Source organism: Colias eurytheme, chromosome 20 (assembly GCF_061535395.1).
Source record: "Colias eurytheme isolate Ceu_HAF_F1 chromosome 20, ilColEury1 Martin Lab GWU primary, whole genome shotgun sequence".
Classification (NCBI taxonomy): domain Eukaryota; kingdom Metazoa; phylum Arthropoda; class Insecta; order Lepidoptera; family Pieridae; genus Colias; species Colias eurytheme.
The window spans coordinates 6,300,853-6,320,439 of record NC_142999.1 but is presented as its reverse complement, the minus strand read 5'-3'; the positions used below and the strand labels follow the sequence as shown (position 1 = coordinate 6,320,439).

Sequence of the window (19,587 nt, the reverse complement as noted above, 5' to 3'; positions counted from 1 at the left end):
AATGATCATATATTTTTTGAGTGCCCTAAACGAAATTCCTCACTTTTGGATCTCCTTCCCCCTGATGTTCCCCGCCCCACTAATTTTAAATGTTTATTGTGTTTGGTTCCCTCCTCATTTGTAAATGTTTTATCCAAATTTATCCACCTCAATAATCTTAAATTTTAATGCTTTGCTTTTGTATATGTCCTGTTTGGTTATCCAGGTAAGACTGATCCAGCATTTGAACTGCTCAATCTCTTCCGTGATTTTTCCTCAGCACAGAGCATCAAGTTGCTACATTATAACCGTAGTCACTGAAATAAACGTTCAATTTTGATCTGTGCACACATGACACTTGACACTGGCAGAATCCGTCCTTTTGGGATTGGGAAGGCCATAGACAGAAAAGAAGAAGAAGAAGACCATAGTTTTCAAAGGTATCACATGTAATAGTATTGTCGTGAATGGCGTGTAATAAATCCTATATACAGGGCCCTACCGTGACTAGCTGTGAAAAAAAAATTATTAAATTTAATAAAAACTTCGCAGTTTGTAAGGATGGAGAGATGCATCATGCATGTATGATTTTAACTCTTTTATGAAAAAAATAAATAAATAAATGGATGCGGATTTAGATGAAACTTTACAGTATCTTACGCACACAAGTAACTCATGAGCTATAGAAATACTTGATTAAATTGCATACATAGCTAGTTATGATTAAAATGTGGGGGTGGGATTAAATGTTTTTTAGAGGTGTTACTTGCTCTGTGATTAATCCTTGAAGTGCATACTGCATATACAGAGACTTTTAAGCAATTTACAAGTTTTAAAAAATCAATTGATACACATTTAGTCTTATCTTTATGAATTTCGATAATAATTGATAAAATAAATGATTTTTCGCTGTTAAAAAATAATTTCACTTGCTATTGAGCTTGGTATCTGGTATGAGTTACATTATTTTCAAAGATTTTAGGATAAAAAATTAAACAACTCATTGGAAGTGTTTCAAAATATTTATTGTGATATTATTATTATGGATTTATATCCAGTACCTCGAATTGTGGCGGTACTATTATTATTGTTATTATTTTAAGCTAAAACTAATCTATTTCATCTTCTAAAGAAGATGAGATATCCGACAAGTCGTCTTGGCTTATAAACTTGTCTTCCGGTATTTTATCCATTTTCATATCAGCGCTGAAGGTTTTTAACGCCATTCTTATATCCCAATCATGAGCTCGAAGTCGCCTGTAAAGCAAACATCAGCCTGATAAAAATAAAAACATAAAAATAAATAAGTTGTAAATGACAATCAGAGTATATTTATCGCCGTCATCAGTTGCATTAAAATGTTGACGACGCGGTTGGCGCAGTGGTAAAGTAACTGCCTACTGAGCCGACGGTCCCGGGTTCGATCCCCGGTCAGGGCAAATATTTGTGTGATGAACTCAATTATTTGTTCTTGGGTCTGGGTGTTATTATCTATATATGTATTTATTAAATACTAGCGGTCCGCCCCGGCTTCGCCCGTGGTACATATTTACGTTTTCTCTACATAAGAACCATCCTCGTACTTCAAGGAATATAATAAAAAAAGAATTATCGAAATCGGTTCACCCGTTCTCGAGTTATGCGCTTACCAACACATTTTGCGATTCATTTTTATATATAAGACTAGCGGCCCGCCCCGGCTTCGCCCGTGGTACATATGAAAAATAGATGTTGGCCGATTCTCAGACTTACCCGATATGCACAGAAAATTTCATGAGAATCGGTCCACCCGTTTCGGAGGAGTATGCAGACTAACATTGTGACACGAGAATTTTATATATAAGATTATATTTATCGTCGCCTAGTACCCACAACACAAGCCTTAATTGAGCTTACTGTGGGACTAGGTCGATTTGTGTAATAATGTCCTATAATATTTATTTATTTATTTAAAAATACTTGAAGAGTTGTCCTTTAGTCATTCAAAGGGCTAGTCAATAGTCATTCATTCAAATAGCAGATTCAACAGAGGCGTGGGCGTGTATAATTTTTTTTTTTAATAATTCGGAACACTCACGTCTCGACTTCTGATCTTCGGAGCTGAGTATAATGAGTGAAAGCCCTACAAATAATATCGCGCTCATCAGGGTCTGGGTTTATAAGAGTTAGCTGATTCTCGTGTCTCACAGGATTCTGGAATGAAATGTAAATTAAAAACAAAAAAAAAATTAGTATGTGTACCAAGCACACGTGTCAGAAGTGGAACTTCTTTGGCAAGATTCAAAGATACCAAAACCGTCGCCTTACTCCATGATGAACGACCGCGAAACGCGACCTTGAAATTTTACTCTCATCGCGCCTAAAGAAGTTTTACTTCAAAAACAAAAATAAATAAATCGTCTAATATTATAAAGCTGAAGAGTTTGTTTGTTTGTTTGAACGCGCTAATCTCAGGAACTTACTGGTCCGATTTGAAAAATTCTTTCAGTGTTAGATAGCCCATTTATCGAGGAAGGTTTTAGACTATATATCATCATGCTAAGGCCAACAGGAGCGAAGAAATCCGCGGGGAACAGCTAGTTTTATATAAACTAGCGGTGATAAAAGATTAATTTCAAGTTATAAATGGAATAATTATATACATACCTTAAAACTATTTTCTTTTAATTCATCAGATGCAAACGAAATAGAAAACATTTCCCTAGAAATATTATACATCGATTTATCACGTTCAGCATAGTGGTTGAATAAAAATGTTCTTCTGAAGTTGAATAATCTTTCTGTCCCAGCATTGGCACCAACTTCCTTGTATACTCCATCTATTATTATATATAGGAATTGTTTCTGCAAAGTAACAAATTAATTTTGAATTACAATATAATTACTCTGCTACAGTTATTTAAAAAACTCATTATTAGACTTTTAAGTCTAAAAAAATAAAAATCCATTTAAAAATGACTATTAGAATATTGTAGACTAGCTTACCGCCCGCGGCTTCGCCCGCTTTGTCTAAAACCTAATAAATTATATACTAAAACTTTTCTCTTGAATCACTCTATCTATTAAAAAAAACCGCATCAAAATCCGTTGCGTAGTTTTAAAGATTTAAGCATACAAAGGGACATAGGGACAGAGAAAGCGACTTTGTTTTATACTGTGTAGTGACTTACATCGTGTCTAAGGACGTCAATCGTAAATGTAGTTGGATCATGGATAGTTTCTGGTAACAAGCTGTGAACACCAACAATAGCACATTTCTTCTTGTACCACCTTTTATGAGTCAATATTAACTGTTTCTTTACTGGATCTAATATATTTCTCGAGTGCATAGCCAGTTTCGGCATTTTTAACTCCTCTGTATCTATAAAATTATTACTTTTATTCAATACATATTATGTATCAATTAAGTTAATTTAGTGTATAAAATTCTCGTGTTGCTGTGTTTGAAGTGAAACTTCTCCAAAACAGCTTGATCGATTTTCATGAAATTTTGTAATTAGAATTAAAATCTATTTTCTATATCCCTACGTGATAAAAGAAAGGCAGATCAGCGTTTGACAGGACCGGTAGTATTATATAATAATTTAAGTTAATATTATAAATATGGCCATTTCTTTAACTTTTGATAATCGTTAATATTTGTAAAACCGAGTACTTATATTTTGATTGTTTTTAAGTTAGTTTGTTCGTACCTGTAAAGTGTGTAGATATAGACATCTGTGCATTTGGTTCATAAAACATTTCGATTTTTCGGCGCGTTGAGTCATAATGCGAGAAATAAAGTGTAACAAACTTTTCAACAATCATCTTTGTCTTTTTATCTGGTGTTATCACAAACGTCTTGTAAAATGGCATCATTATTCCATGGTTATTTATTTTTATACCATCCTGAAAATGTTATACAATTTTTTTAATTAATTTATGGTATTCCATTAATTTATGAGATATAAATATTTTATTTTATCAATGCATATAAATATACAGTACTCAAAACACATAAATGAGACATTACAAAAGCATTTAATGAATTTGATATCAAATTCAACAAAAAGGTCGTGTTTCATCGCTACAATATTGTATTCATTGAAAAATGTTTCATGTTGGTTGTTAATCATCTCAATAGATGGCGTGCGGTGTGTCCCTTAGACACATAAAAACTGAAAGAATATAATTAATAAGTTAAGCATTTAATTGTAATTTATTTTACTTACCAATACCATAAGTCTGGGAAATTTTACAGTGATTTGTTTAATGTACACTAATGGATCTACATTTTTACAGAGAGGATTTCCTTCAATAGACAGCTTCTCAATCTTACTGCTTACTCTTTGTAGCTCTACCAGTGATGGTATCTAGAATTTAATATTAATATCAATTCTATAGGCACAAGGAATTTTTTGTAAAGAATTATGTAATTTTCATTTATTATTATATTATACCAGCATTCCGCCCGTGGCTTCGCTCGCGTTTTCAAAGAATTACCTGCATAGTTCCAATTCTCGTGGGATTTCTGATGTGTCAATCCAAGTTACTCTGTACATGTGTGCTAAATTTCATTGTAATCGGTTCAGTAAGCGTGAAAGAGTTACAAACATACACATACACATCCATCCTCACAAACTTTCATATTTATAATATTAGTAGGAAGGATAGTAGGATTATTACTACTTTACAAACATTTATAGATGTACAAAGATGAATAACTTACATTATTATAACTTAGATCTATTCCCAATAAATCTCCTTTGATGAAAAAGTTTAGTATATCAAGTGGAATCTGACTGAAATACATAATAAGTGTATTATTAAATGATTAGAAAATATATACCTAGATATAGACTTGAATCAATAAAAACATTACCTCAAATTATTATTACTTAAGTTTAGGTATTTAGTGTCCCTTCCCATCCTTAACATTAAAATCTTAAATTGTGATAATAGAGTTAATTTATAGAAATGTATTTTCTTGTTATTGAACTCTGAAAAGTATACAAAATATTCATTATAAAAAAATAGGATCTTTATGATGGACAACTTTTGAACAGAACCAGAATAACCACTATGCTTCGTCAAGTTCTGAGTATTGAAGGAAGCAAGACATATGTGATAATATGTATAAATATTAAAATTTGAGTACATACTTCAAAACAACTGTATTCTAAAAAGTAAACAGCTCTTTATTACCTGGATCATTACAGAAATTTGATAAATTTAGTTCACCGTTGCTCAGAAATCTTAATTTAACTATTTCTGTGACAATATCTTCAACCGAAACTTCTGACTCAAATAATTCCGTTGATGTTTTATCATTAAGAAGTATATCTAGGCTGCACATGCTTCTCATATAGGGAAATAAGAAGTCTAGTTTTACTATTTTGCTCACAAAACTGAGGCTGCTTGTGTAAAATGTTGTTATTCCATTTTGTGTAATGAAATTTACAGGGATAAATGAAGCTGCGAAAAACGTTGATAACACTTCAAATAGATTAATTTCGTTGTCGGTCCAATTATGCAACTGAAAAAGATTTATTATATATTTATTGAAGGATAATGTGGAATGTATTTTATCTTACATTTTCAATTTACCATTATTTTATGAAAACTGTGTTTAGAAGTTTCATCGTCTTTAGTCAAACAATTTTCCAAGTATTCAATTATAGCTGGTGTTACGGTTACTCTGTTCAGAAGGAGCTTTTTGTAGTTTATCGTTGTCATTTTCGTTTCATTTATTTTATTCGTTTACATAAGTTTTCATTCTTGTTTTGATATCGATCTAAAATCTAAAATAGAAAATAGGTAATGTAAACAAGATTTTTGAGTGATTTTTGACACATTTATATCACAGATTATTAGTACCATATTAGTACGAATTTAGATCAATGCACAGATAACTTTAACTACAACCCTCAGAGCTACAACCAATCAATTTTGTCAGTTTCTGCTTTCACTTGTAAAATTGCTAGAATAAAATATATGTGTTGAAATCGTAATCGATATAACACTTATTAACACTATAGCACTGTGCAGTGGTTGCAGTGCATAACGGAAGACACCAAGAAGCTTATATCTTACACTGGAGATTTCGGTATGAACATTTGACGTGTAACAAGAAAATTGTTGTGTTCTATCACTTTCACACCTAACTTGGTATTGCCACTGTTAATACGAAGTTTTCCCAAGGCTACTATGTATGCTGTAATATTCTGTGCAAAAGGTTAGTTTTTGTACATGAGTTTCTTGATAAATTACCAACAACGTCATTCAGAAGCATTGTTGGATGAGACAATTATTATTTATGCTAAATAAAATAAGTATCTGAACCAATTATTAAAAAGCGATATTCCCTGATTATGGGTAGTTACCATAATAAAATTGTAGCAACTCTCACTTTGACAATATGACATAAGTGTCAAAAAAATTGCGTCGCTTCGAATATTTAAGTTAATATTGTTGCGTATTTAATAAATATTTTCCGAATATTAATAATGTATTGCATTGTGAAAAATTGTAGAAGTTTTTGGACACCAAATTCTGGCCTATAATTTCACAGGCAAGTGTATATTTACGTTATTTACAATATTCCTCAATACTCATGCATTTACCTGTTTAGAATCATTTTAATGGCAAAAATCGTCAAATTTATCATCATTTTACTAAGCAATCATGTTAAATAAGTTCTTTTCCTAATACTTTCATCATTTTTCAACAAGTTTTCAACAAACACATTTAACAAGTAAGGTAACCATGATGATGGGTTTTTACGGATAGCGACGATAATATATTGCTAAACAATATTATGATGAACATTTAGAACACCATTTTAAAAAATTTTATACTAGTAATGAAACAACACACGACATCGGTATTGCACTCACATATTGTGGTTTGTTCTTTTTTACATTGAAATTTATACTTTTTAATCTAATATTTTTTTGTTTTACGTATTTCAGCTTTCCAAAAATGAAATAAAAAGAAATAAATGGCTGTCCATAGTGCCTATCAAGGGTAAAATTTATCAACATGCCAGAATATGCAGTTTGCATTTTAAGCCTGAGGATTACGGTCCAGAAAAAAAATACCTTTTGAAAAGTGCTATACCTTTTTATTAACCACATTCTTGTTACTGCGTCTCAACTGATAAAGTAACTGCGTATATTATAATTAACCACCATGAAACCATTAGTAACCGTAAGTACAGCTCCTGAAAGACATACGAATTTCTGAGAACTGTAATATCGTTACCACACATCAACACTAGCGATGCAACTCTCCCTTTGGAATATTGAAAAGTTTTAGACTGAAGCTTGAGTAACCAAAACGATGTTTTAATGTATGTAGCACTCATTTTAATTAAAAAATCGTAGTATGAGATCAAAAGTTATCAAGCGTTATTTAAAACTATCATTCTCTACCAATTAAAATGGTATGTACCTATAAAGATGATAATTATTCATGTAAGTTGACCAGTAATATTATAATATAAATACTGTTAAAAATATATGTCGTTATTATTTATAGACCATGATTTTTAGTTTTTTTTATTTCGAAAAATCCTGAATATACAAACCAGTGTGGTCACCCACAGAAAGAGACAAAAAACAACACTGACGTCATTCAAGGTTATATTTTCTTGTGACAAGTTAATGGTCATAGTGCAATCTCCAGTGTATTAGAAGCTTCTTGGAAGACACCCATTATGACTTCGTTTGTCAATGTCTATACATCTATTGTCATTGTCATTTGGCAATGGGCATTTGTCAATTGTCATTTGCGGGCGTTCGTAAATAAAATAGGTAATCGTCGATTTTGCAATTTGCAACTTGTTTTGCATTTGTTTACATTACATTTGATATAAAAATATATTATGAAATCTGCAATAATCCCTATCTGTAAAATTTTAATATTCGTTTTAGTTTTTATGAGTGTTGTTAATTATGTAGTCATAGGCAGCACACCTCCAAAAAAACTCCAAATTGGAGTGAAAAAGCGTCCTGCAGAGTGCCCTATGAAGAGTAGGAAAGGAGATCTTCTGCATATGCATTATACGGTAAATTTTCGATGGATTATTTTATATTTACAATGACAGAGCACTCCTTTTTGTTAATTTACTATCTCTCGTCAAATACAAGTCAAAATTCGCATAGTTCTCGTTTCCATAACGTTTTTGAGACAAAACTTATTCTATTTCCTTAGTTCTCTAGCTATATTTTTTACCAAATTTCATCCAAACTCGAATAGACACCAATTGTATAGATTTTTCAAGAAAAGTTGGTTAATCTTTTCTTTACATATATAAAAGAGGTATTATAGTAACCAGAAACAAACAGATTGCGCTACAAATAAAATTGTTAAATTACTATTTTTAATTTCAGGGTACATTAGAAGATGGAACAGAGTTTGATAGTTCAATTCCAAGAGGCAATCCATTGACATTTTCTCTAGGTGCGGGACAAGTTATTAAAGGATGGGATCAAGGGTTGATTGGAATGTGTGAGGGTGAACAACGGAAACTTGTGATTCCTCCAGAATTGGCTTATGGCGAAGCTGGAGCTCCACCAAAAATACCTAAATCAGCAACTCTAACATTCCATGTAGATCTTGTTAAGATTGAAAGGAAGGATGAACTTTAATTAATAAATATTTTTTTTATACACATTATGTATGAATAATATATTATGTAGTAAATTACCTTCTTTTATTTTCCTTCTCTTTTAATTGTAATATAACTATATTCCGTTTATCCCAGATCAATAAGTACTTCATTACAAAGTATAAAACAAAGTCGCTTTTTCTGTCTCTATATCCATAGGTATGCTAAAATCTTTTAAACTACGCAACAGCTTTTGATACGGTTTTTTATAGATAGAGAGATTCTCGAGGAAGGTTTTGGAATTTATTGGGTTTAAACAAAGTAGAGCAGGCTCCAAGGAGATGTTCGTTTGCAAAAATAGCGGACCTAAATCTGACTTCTGATATATATTGTATAGATCCCAGACATCCTATAGACAGATGTTGCCAACCAGTTTTGTGGTCCCCCTCCCCCCACCCCGGTAATTAAATATTGCATACAAAGAAAAAAATAAAAATTTCCAAAACATGCCATGTGGGGTATCAAATGAAAGAGCTTATTGAGTAGATCACGAATATATAGCATACTATAACATTTCTTACACTTTCTCTAAGATTTTTTAGAAAATTTACGAAAATGGTCCATTTTTGAGTTAACTTTAAACCACTATAGATTGAAAACTCATGAATATATTTTTTAAATTATTATTTTAAATAATTAACAAACGTTAAAAACTTGGGTATTTTAATGGATCAGACCCTGTCGTGGGATGTTCATCTGAAGGAGGTTAGTAGGAGGGTGTTTGCTTCCGCTAGCTCACTTCGGCGCCTGCGCAACTTTCTGCCTATCCCAACAAAAATAATGCTAACTCATTCCCTTCTCCTTTCCCACCTTGATTATGCTGATTCCTCCTACCTTGATCTTTCCGAAGTCCAGTTGAGTCGACTTGAACGCCTTCAGAATTTTTGCATTCGCTTTATCTTTGGCTTGCGTAAGTTTGACCACGTGTCAGACTATCGCAAAAAACTCAACTGGCTTCCCATCCGCTTCCGCCGTAACTCCCACATCCTTCATCTTCTTTTCTCTGTCCTGTTTGATCCTAAAGCTCCTCACTATCTCAAAGATAAATTTGATTTCTTTACCTCTTTTGCGTGTCCCTGTCACGAACACCAAATTTTATGGTCATTCCTTTGCTGTTCGTGCTGCCAAACTCTGGAATGAACTTCCACTAGAAGTACGTCAAGCGCAATCCTTAAGGAGTTTTAAACACCTTCTTAAATCACACTATCTTTCTCTTGCTTAGCTTCTTCCTCTATTTCCTTACTGTTATCTTATTTTCTTCTTTGTTATATATATACTACTATATACTTGTTCTATATGTTATATTTATTTAATACATAGTTATAATTATATTTTCTCTTATTATATACTTCTATGTATTTGTTGTATGTGATATATATTATATACATTGAATATTTATAATTATTCTTTCTTTCTCCCTAACGCCTTATTTTTTTGCTCACCCACCTCCTTTTAACGTCTCTCCTTACATATTACTTACGGTGGCCTGGAAGAGATCGCTACCTAGCGATAAGGCCACCGTTTGTACACTTTGTTTTCCTCTTACCTGTACTTTATGTGTCTCTACTTCCTTTGTGTGTGCAATAAATAATTAAATAAATAAATAAATAAATTAACAATAGTCCATTGTTACGATTCAATAGTTCGTACAGTGAAATAGTTGCATGGGGGAGTGGGAGGAGCATTCAAAGATATATGTCGGCGCAACGACGATAAACGACTACCCTCAAACTACTAAATAATTATAACTAGCTAAAGTTTACTTTGATCTTTTTAAATAAGTGGTTGATTCATTAATCAACCACTAATGAAATAATAAAATTAACGAAATAATTAATGTTTGTTAAAACTGATGAAAATTCATTGTAAAAATTCGAGTGGCAACATTCAAACTAATTCTTGTGAGTCATGGTTCGCTTTAAATACGAGCGCCCGACGGCACAGAGCCAGGGGGCGTTCACTTTGTTCCACGATCTATGCAACATACCTTTGGGGGTACGAGCACAGCAAGTGTGGTCATAAAAAAATAATATATTATTATGATACGGCAACACTAAAAAATTATAGAACTTCTGTATTACCAAATGAAAATGCCAATTCCTGATTTGGGGAGAAAGTAAGCAAAGAACAAGTATAAAATTTTCATATTAAGAAATATAAACAAGTTCTAAGTGCAAATATTTATATAAGAGATAAATAAAGATACATAGTTATTACATATCAATAAATTTGCTACTGCTAATAAACTTTATTTTTGCAAATGTTAGACTTAGTGGAATAGTAAGTGGAATTCGAAGTACGAAATTGGCAACCCAAAGCTTGACAAATGGCGGATTTTTGTTTTCATTTGTTGCGTGGTGTTTTCTAGCGTTGTTGGGTGTTTTTGAAAGGTTTTGGTTCTTGTTTTTGTGATAATTTGTAGTACTTATTAACGTTGAGTTGAGTTCCGCTCCTCCGTTTACTAGCAAATATTACATTGTGCGGCATACCTAACCTAATCTGTGTGGTGATTCTTTCGTTTGAGATAGAGACTCCCAAAATGAAGGAAAATCAAAGGAAGTGTGTGAAGTGCGGACGTTCTCCTGCCAAGGACTCGCGTGTTAAGTTGTATCGTTTTCCCCGACCGGGAACAACTAACATGCTTCGGTATGTTAAACAAACTAAAACTTATTTTGTTAACTTGTATGAATATTGACATTTTGATCTGTTGAACTACATTGCTTAACTTTTTTTTCAGTTGTGAATTGTGGGCGAAATATTGTTTCCCCGATAAAAACCGCACCTCAGAATTCCTGAGAAAACTCTTCACAGAACACTATATGCTGTGTGATCAACATTTTAAACCATGCTCATTTAGGGATTATAATGCTAAAAAGCTGCTAAGATCAGCCGTACCAGAGGATGTTAAGGTAAATGTTCTGTTTTATGTTATAAGATGTGCAGATAGAGTATAGATCTGTAAATGGCGTCTAATAAGTATCCGCCACCATTTTCAGATCTATTCTTTATCTGCGCAGGTTATACTTACAATACGGCTACAACATACAAACAAGACGGCTGCTGCTATAATGTAAAGCTTCATATTACAGCACAATACTGATACATTCGGACTAAAGTCAAATGAAAGTGATATAATATTACATTACACATACGTTGTGGTGCCCAGCTATACTTTTATACTATGCTATACTATACATATAGCTTTATATTATGGCATCCTTAATTTCTTAGTGATTTACCTGAATTGTTTAAATAAGAATTTTTATTTATTTATTTACAGAGAGTTGTTCTGAATCCCGTAAGCAGGTTGTCTGACTCTGGAAATGTTGTTCTAAGCAATAAGGATGATGCTTCACCTGGTACATCAAGGTCCGTTCTTTGTGAACAAACAAATATTGTTATAAATATTGCTTCACAAAGAAGGGTTGATCCAACACCTGGTCCTTCCTTTTCTAAAGAAGAAGTTGACACAAAGCCTGGTTCATCACATTTACCCCAAAAATTTGACCCTAATGAGACAATCTCAAAACAAAGATATTATATGACAAAATGTCGGAAATTTATGCAAAAAATATGCAAATTAAGAAATACAATTACCAAATTAAAGAATGACGAGGTGCTAAAAGCTTTAGACACAGATAAATATGTACAGCTTCTATCAAAATATATTACTCCATCATTGGCACTGATTTTACAAGGAGAAATAAAAAATTTTCGGAGAAAAGAGAAAGGGCGACGTTGGACAAAGGAGCAAAAAATTACTGCCCTGAGAATATATAAAAGATCACCAACATGTTATAATCTTCTACGGAGATTAATAATACTGCCCTCACCATCATCTCTAAAAAAATTGCTGCAGCTTTTTGATTTAAAGGTGGGAATAAATAAAAAAATATTTGAAATGTTGAAAAAAGTTTCAAAAAATCTGAAACAAAAAGACAATGAATTTATTTTGTCATTTGATGAAATATCAATAAGGAAGCATTTATTATACAATAACAAAAATGATTTAATTGATGGCTACCAGGATCACGGATTACAGGGTAGATCATCTCAAGTAGCATGTTATGCTCTTGTTTTCATGTTGAGTGGTATCCGTAAACAAATTAAACAACCAGTTGCTTTTTATTTATCTGGGTCATCTGTTAGTGCAGACAGACTTTCGGTCTTGATCAAAGAGGTAAATAAATTAAATGCAACTTTTATTTTTATATTCTTAAATTTTCACTGTTTTCAGAGCTAATTATTATTTTATATTTTAAGGTTCTCTACCACTGCTTCGAAGTCAATATAAATGTTTCAGCAACAGTATGTGATATGGATGGAGTGAATAGAAAAGCTCTGGGGACACTAGGAGCTACTCCAGAAAATCCTCAAATTGAAATCTACAACCATAATGTTGTCACACTTTTTGATGCCCCTCATCTGTTGAAATGCTTCAGAAATTTATTTATGAAATACAACATCAAATCTAAAACCAATATCAGTTCTGATGGAAAAGTTGGTGAAGGTAAGAATCACTAATCATAATTCTTCTAATAATATAATTTAGGTACTGCCGCAGTCTGTGGTTTACAAGTATCCATGGAAAAGAAAGATGGAGCCAGATGGAGCAGGCTTTTACCCACATGTAAATAACGCAATGCAATATAATAAATGCTAAAGTTTGGATGTCATAAGTAATCAATATCAATATGCCACGGGCAGAAGCTAATTTTATAATCAGTGTTTGTCTACACTAACATTATAAAAAGGAAAACTTTGTTTGTTTGTTTGATTGTAATGAATAGGCTCATAAACTACTGGGCCGATTTTGATGAAATTTGGCACAAACAATCTTTAGACCCTGAGAAAGAACATAGGCTACTTTTTATTGCAAAATATGTACCACGGGCGAAGCGGGGGTGGACCCCTAGTATATTATATTATGTACTAGCTTTCCACCCGCAGCTTCGCCCGCGCAGTCAAAGAAAAACCTGCATAGTTCCTGTTCCCGTGGGATTTCCGGGATAAAACCTATCCTGTTTCCAGGGGTAAAAAGTAGCCTATGTCCTTTCTCGGGTATTAAAATATCTCTATACCAAATTTCATGCAAATTGGTTCAGTAGTTAAGGAGTGATTGAGTAACAGACAGATTGATAGAGTTACTTTCGTATTATATTATTAGTATGGATGTGTGATGTGTGAAGTATGTTTGTGTGATTTATATACATTTTATGCAGTAACTAGCTATGCTTGTACCGTGACTTAGCTCGCTTTGATTTTGAAAAAATTATATATATTTCTGACTGCATGTAATGATTAAAATATAATTATTTTGGTACATAAATGCATACATACTTATAAGGCTCTTTTTTCTAATTCCAGGTATTGCGAAATGGACCCACATAAAAGAGTTCTATGACCTTGATTCACAAAATGACCATTTTGTTTTTGCCCCAAAACTTCGGACTGAACACTTAGCTCCTAACTCAAAACAAAAAATGAGAGTTAGTCTCGCAGCTCAGGTTTTAAGTCACTCTGTGGCAGCTGGCATGTACTGCAAAATTGCTAAAGGTAATAAAACTACAAATATGTCACATGTTCCCATGGAGTACAGAGAGAGAAGAGGTGTTATTACTTCTCTAAAAAAATGCGGTGACAATGCGCGAGGTGGAAGTCAGAAATGCGAATTGGTGGAAATCAAAATATATTTTGATTTCTACCAATAGCTGGACACGAAAATAACAAATGAAATGACATTGACACAAAATGAAATTCCCCTTTCAGTACTCCATGCATGTTCCCTTTTTTTAATTTTAACTTGTCAAGTACCGGTTTTCAAAGTCAGTTGATTTTAAATGGTTAGGGTTTGTTCAATATGGTGTACCTACTGACCTCTCATATTTAAATTTTTTTTTATAGGTGAACTACCACAAGAAGCAATCATAACCGCTGATTTAATTGTTGATATGGACAATTTATTTGACTGTCTAAATAGTGACAGTCAGGATTTAAAAAATGGAAAAAAGTGTTGCACAAACATGAATGACCGAACGCCACATATTCAATTATTTAAAAAAATGAAATCATTTTTCCAAAACATGGAATTTGTAGGATGCCGCAGCAAGCCACCATCGCTATATGGTTGGATTTGGACAATAAATGGTGTAGAACAGATATGGCAAAATATCAAACAAAAATACCAAATAAGCAGTTTGTGCACAAGAAAGTTGCAACAAGACCCGCTAGAAAACTTATTTGGTATTATAAGGGGAAATTGTGGAGCAAATACCAACCCAACAACGGGGCAATTTATAGCAGCTTTGAAGACAGCTGTCTTGAGTCGCTTAGCAACTACAGGAGCCAAGGGAACTAACTGTGAGACAGACCATAACGAAGCAATCATTAATAATTTTAAAACTCTATTTACAAGATCTGTAACAACAGACAAAGAAAATGAAGACGAAGGACCTGTTCCTTTTACAATAGAATTTAATATAAAAGAATTGGATGGTGAAGAAGAAATGATAGTGACAAATGATACACAAGCTTGTGCTTACGTTGCGGGATTCATTCTAAAAAAAATAGATACTAAGTGCAATGATTGCAAAGAATCATTATACACAAAAGAAAAAGGCCTAGAACACCTTTTTATAGAAATGAAGGAGTATGATACTAAAGATAGATTAAAATATGGTTCCAATATATTAATTAAGACCATAGAGTTGTGCTCAAAATATATAAAATCCTTTTTAGAGAAAAACTCACATTTAGAAAATATAAAAAGCCAGTGTACAGAAATTTTATTAAAAACCATAAAGTTTGATTTTATCAAATGTATGAACCATAGAAATACATTAATTAAAATTATAATAGAAAGCATTTTTTATATTTGCATGAAAAGATTTTGTAGTCTTAAAAATAGACAGTTCATTGTAGAGGCATCAGCAGCAGCGTTGAAGAAAAAAATTAAAATTCTTAAACATGTGTAAAATTATAAATAAAGGGGTTTGGGTATTTTTGTATGGGCCAGTGGCGTCGTTATGATCTTTCGCGGCAAGTGATGAAACTTGGATATTTTAAAAAGAGCAATATCTTGCGTGTATTTAAGCTTTTATAAACATCGTTTGGATTAGAATTCGTAAATAACGGACAAACCTAAGAAACTCAGAAAAATCTTATAATAAATAATCTAAATTCTAGGCAAATGAATAATACAAAACCAAATATCTCTGTTCCTAATACGTTACGAGATTTATGTTCATAATAACTTTTGCTCACAATATATTGCTCATTTAAAATATCCAAATTTTATCACGGGCCGCGAAAGTTCATCACGACGCCAACTTTACCCAAACCCCTTTATCATGTTGTATAACTTTTCCACTACTAAGCTCCAGATACACTGCCATCGAATCCGTGGTGGATGCGAAGCGGGATAGTGAGATTGAGATTCGGTAACGGCACGCATTTCAGCCAATGTGGCAGGGTTCATACAATCTCAGGATACAAACTATCCCACTTCGCCTCCGACACGGATTCGATAGCAGTATGTCTTGAGCTTTAAGGAGGCCGGCCACGAACGATTTTTTGTCAGCGACAAAACTGCTTGGAATTTTTGAAGATTTTTGTGAATATTTTAGAAGAAAATCCTAAAAATATAAAAAATTGGTTCATTTCATTCAATTATTTTATCCTGTAGTAATAAGAATCACTGATGTGATGTGCTGTTGATAATGTTATTGGAATATAAACGGTACTTATTCTAGTTAATGTTAATGTTAATTTTTAAACTAATTATAATAATTATTAAACATTTCCTAGAACACTTTGCTGTTTTTTTTAGCAAAACCTTTCCTTGAACTTGATATTCCATCAGCTTTGAAAAAATATGTACTTTAAATACATATAATTTGTGTGTAAGTACATATTTTTTCATACCTGATGGATCATAGAATAAAATTTTTATCAATCTTCAAGTCGTGTGACTATTTAAAGTTTGAAAAGCCCGCCAGTAAATAGTTTAAGGGGGTACCAACTAGATGGCGGATCAATCGTCTTCGTTTCTTTTTTTTTTGTATGAAGTTGTCATTCTTCTCGCCGAAGGTGAGTAGTATATTCTTTGCACAGAGCACATTCACACGCCGGCCGTTGGAGCGTTCGGAGCTCTCTCTATAATTTCCACGTAGTTTAAAAAGGCATTAAAATACCCACGGGCGTTCTACTTCGAGTATGAGCGTCTGCTCTGATGATGATGACGTCAGAATTGCTGACGTCACTCTTTTTAAAAATAGCCTTTGGGCCCTTCCTCCGTCATATATATATCATATTTGTCGAATAAAGACGTCATTCATGAAAATAATAAAATTGCGACCGTAATGAAATTTAATAATTCGTCTTGTGTGTGGAGGACTTTACTACAATACAGAAGAGTACTCTGTTCGTAGTATAATATATTCTTAATCTGTGGTAATCTGTGACACCAGAATTTGACATTTACAAAATACAAATGACTTATGACACTTGACAGCTATCTAAACTGTGATCTAAACATAAAATATGTTTGCGGTGTTGTGAAAAAATATTAATTTATTTCAAGTAGTAAATTTACTCAACAAAATTTGAGTGTTTAGTATTAAGCATGGTTAAAATAATATTCTTACATCCTGATCTTGGAATAGGGGGGGCAGAACGCCTTGTTTTGGATGCAGCTTTAGCCTTCAAGAGTAAGGGCCACGAAGTCTCTTTTTATACAAACCATCATGATCCATCTCATTGCTTTGCCGAAACTAAAAATGGCACATTTCCAGTAACAGTAGTCGGAGATTGGATACCACGTTCAATACTCGGACGGTTTAAAGCGGCTTGCGCTTATGTGCGTATGGTATATGCGGCAGTTTACTTAGCCTGGTATGTTATACCTGTTCAGGAACCGACTCTTATATTCTGCGATCTTATTTCATTATGCATTCCTTTTTTTAAATTCGCCAGAGGACCGTTCAGAGTTGTCTTCTATTGTCATCACCCTGATAAGCTCTTATCGTCCGAAGGTGGATTCCTTAAGAAGTTATACAGGGCTCCATTAAATTGGTTAGAAGAACTGACTACAGCTCAAGCAGATAAGGTTCTTGTGAATAGCAAATATACAGCTAGAGTATACAAAGATGCATTCCAAAATATCAAGGATGTACCAGATATTTGTTATCCTTCAATTAATACAGAATTCTTTAAGAATACCGCACCAAAAAACCTAAAAGAAGTAGTGCCCGTTGGTACTGATAAATTCATATTTCTATCTATTAATAGGTATGAAAGAAAAAAGAACTTGCAACTTGCATTAAGAGCACTAGAGCATTTACGGCATATGTTGAGTGAAGATGATTGGTATAGAGTTCATTTAATAATGGCTGGTGGGTTTGATCCTATTAACTTGGAGAATATGGAACATTATATTGAGCTGACAGATTTGGCTGCAGAGTTAGATATAGAGGATAAAGTCACATTCATGAAATCCCCTAAAGATATTGAAAAAGTATCACTATTGTACCATTGCAATTCATTGGTTTATACTCCTTCGAATGAGCATTTTGGTATTGTTCCATTAGAAGCAATGTATTACAGTAAACCAGTCATTGCAGTGAACAGTGGAGGGCCTACAGAAACAGTAGTAAATGATGTCACCGGCTTCCTTTGTCCACCCACAAGCAAGGCATTCGCTAGCGCTATGAACAAATTGATTCTTAACCCACAATTAGGTGTAAAATTAGGTGAAGCTGGACGAAAGAGGTTTGAAACAAAATTCTCATTTGATGCATTTACAGAACAGTTAGATGGAATTTTATCCCGAGAGAGGCAACTAATTTCTGAAGCAAGGGCGATTGAATATGACCAGAGAAAGCGCAAATAACATAAAGATGACACTCCAACAATATTTGATATTGTTTGAGTGTTTATTGATCTGAGTCAATATTTATGTATACTTCTGAAATAGCTTCCTTCATAATAAATTTTGATTGCATTTAAACTCTTATAGTTGTAGTTATTTATGCTTGAAGTGTAAATTATAACTCAACTTTAATCATTACTAAGCACAGTCCATATGTTTGACCTCTTGCATTCACTGATTGTAAAGTTTTCCTACTATTTTGTGATATACATATTACATGTAAATTGAAATAAATAGAGAATGTTTCAATGATATATGGCTTCATTTGCCTTGAAACAGATTATTTTGTTATATGACAGATGAATATAATTAATTATAATATATGAGTGTTGTTGTTGGCTATTTAATGTAGGCCTAACCAATTATTACTGCTAAGCTTCTGTTGATGTAAATAAACAAAATAGAAATGGTTATATGTTGTTTTATTTTATCAGAGACTAGCTGTTCCCCGCGGTTTCACCTCCTGGCTCCACTCCTGTTGGTCTTAGTGTGATGATACATAGCCTATAGCCGCCTCGATAAATGGGCTATCTAAGTATCTAACACCGAAAGAATTATTCAAATCGGACCAGTAGTTCCTGAGATTAGCGCATTCGCACACGCATAGATTTGCTTGATTGAAATCCAATGCACATTTTCTATTATTATTGTAGTTTAGCCTTGTTCTCGTGACATACTTTCGATTCATGTATTGAGATTTTATTATTGTGAGCAAACATATGTGGAGAATTGAACTTGTAAAACATATATTTTACATTTACTGTTCTGTTTAAAGCTACATAATGTAATAGAGGCTTGTTTTTATGTTAAAATTGTTTTTTTTTCGTCAACTAATTCTTTTTGTCTAGTGTTTGTGTAAATAAATATGTAGTATATTTTATAAAGTACACTCTTATTATACACAAGTAAAGTTGTGAGTTGTGACATATTCTGTCTAGTTTTCATCGTAGGTTCTGTTTAATAAAATATAATTTTAATCCTGTAAAAATAAATTGGGTTATGTTTGTTGTCATAGAAATAAGAAGAAATA

At 32.8% G+C, this 19,587-nt stretch overlaps 3 protein-coding genes and 1 long non-coding RNA gene across 4 annotated transcripts; 3 read left to right on the top strand and 1 right to left on the bottom strand.

Annotated features, from left to right (window-relative positions):
• Nucleotides 1–998: 998 nt before the first annotated feature.
• Nucleotides 999–5,829, bottom strand: LOC149899733 (nuclear RNA export factor 1-like). The gene is made up of 10 exons (XM_090113691.1): nucleotides 5,566–5,829; nucleotides 5,164–5,494; nucleotides 4,841–4,958; nucleotides 4,688–4,760; nucleotides 4,191–4,331; nucleotides 3,672–3,867; nucleotides 3,150–3,340; nucleotides 2,626–2,823; nucleotides 2,057–2,172; nucleotides 999–1,236 (listed from the first exon to the last, which is right to left on the bottom strand). Exons 1-10 carry the CDS (start codon nucleotides 5,692–5,694, stop codon nucleotides 1,089–1,091), a joined length of 1,641 nt encoding a protein of 546 aa, XP_089969817.1. The 5' UTR covers nucleotides 5,695–5,829; the 3' UTR covers nucleotides 999–1,088.
• A 226-nt stretch (nucleotides 5,830–6,055) lies between these two features.
• Nucleotides 6,056–7,083, top strand: LOC149899732 (uncharacterized). Its single transcript, XR_016457922.1, has 3 exons — nucleotides 6,056–6,193; nucleotides 6,491–6,529; nucleotides 6,930–7,083. It is a non-coding gene; the product is annotated as an uncharacterized LOC149899732 (long non-coding RNA).
• A 635-nt stretch (nucleotides 7,084–7,718) lies between these two features.
• LOC149899731 (peptidyl-prolyl cis-trans isomerase FKBP2) lies at nucleotides 7,719–8,664 on the top strand. Its single transcript, XM_090113769.1, has 2 exons — nucleotides 7,719–8,026; nucleotides 8,352–8,664. The coding sequence occupies exons 1-2, from the start codon at nucleotides 7,844–7,846 to the stop codon at nucleotides 8,607–8,609; spliced, it is 441 nt and encodes a 146-aa protein (XP_089969895.1). The 5' UTR covers nucleotides 7,719–7,843; the 3' UTR covers nucleotides 8,610–8,664.
• Nucleotides 8,665–17,133: 8,469 nt separating this feature from the next.
• On the top strand, nucleotides 17,134–18,970 carry Alg2 (alpha-1,3/1,6-mannosyltransferase Alg2). The gene has a single exon (XM_090113920.1). It carries the CDS (start codon nucleotides 17,253–17,255, stop codon nucleotides 18,516–18,518), a length of 1,266 nt encoding a protein of 421 aa, XP_089970046.1. The 5' UTR covers nucleotides 17,134–17,252; the 3' UTR covers nucleotides 18,519–18,970.
• Nucleotides 18,971–19,587: the final 617 nt, after the last annotated feature.

Coding starts and splice junctions, on each gene's coding strand:
- LOC149899731 (XM_090113769.1), top strand. CDS start 7,844: ATGAAATCTGCAATAATCCCTATCTGTAAAATTTTAATATTCGTTTTA. Junction 8,027..8,351: donor TTCTGCATATGCATTATACG/GTAAATTTTCGA, acceptor TTTTAATTTCAG/GGTACATTAGAAGATGGAAC.
- Alg2 (XM_090113920.1), top strand. CDS start 17,253: ATGGTTAAAATAATATTCTTACATCCTGATCTTGGAATAGGGGGGGCA.
- LOC149899733 (XM_090113691.1), bottom strand. CDS start 5,694: ATGACAACGATAAACTACAAAAAGCTCCTTCTGAACAGAGTAACCGTA. Junction 4,332..4,687: donor TAGATCTAAGTTATAATAAT/GTAAGTTATTCA, acceptor ATTAAATTCTAG/ATACCATCACTGGTAGAGCT. Junction 2,824..3,149: donor TTGACGTCCTTAGACACGAT/GTAAGTCACTAC, acceptor GTTACTTTGCAG/AAACAATTCCTATATATAAT.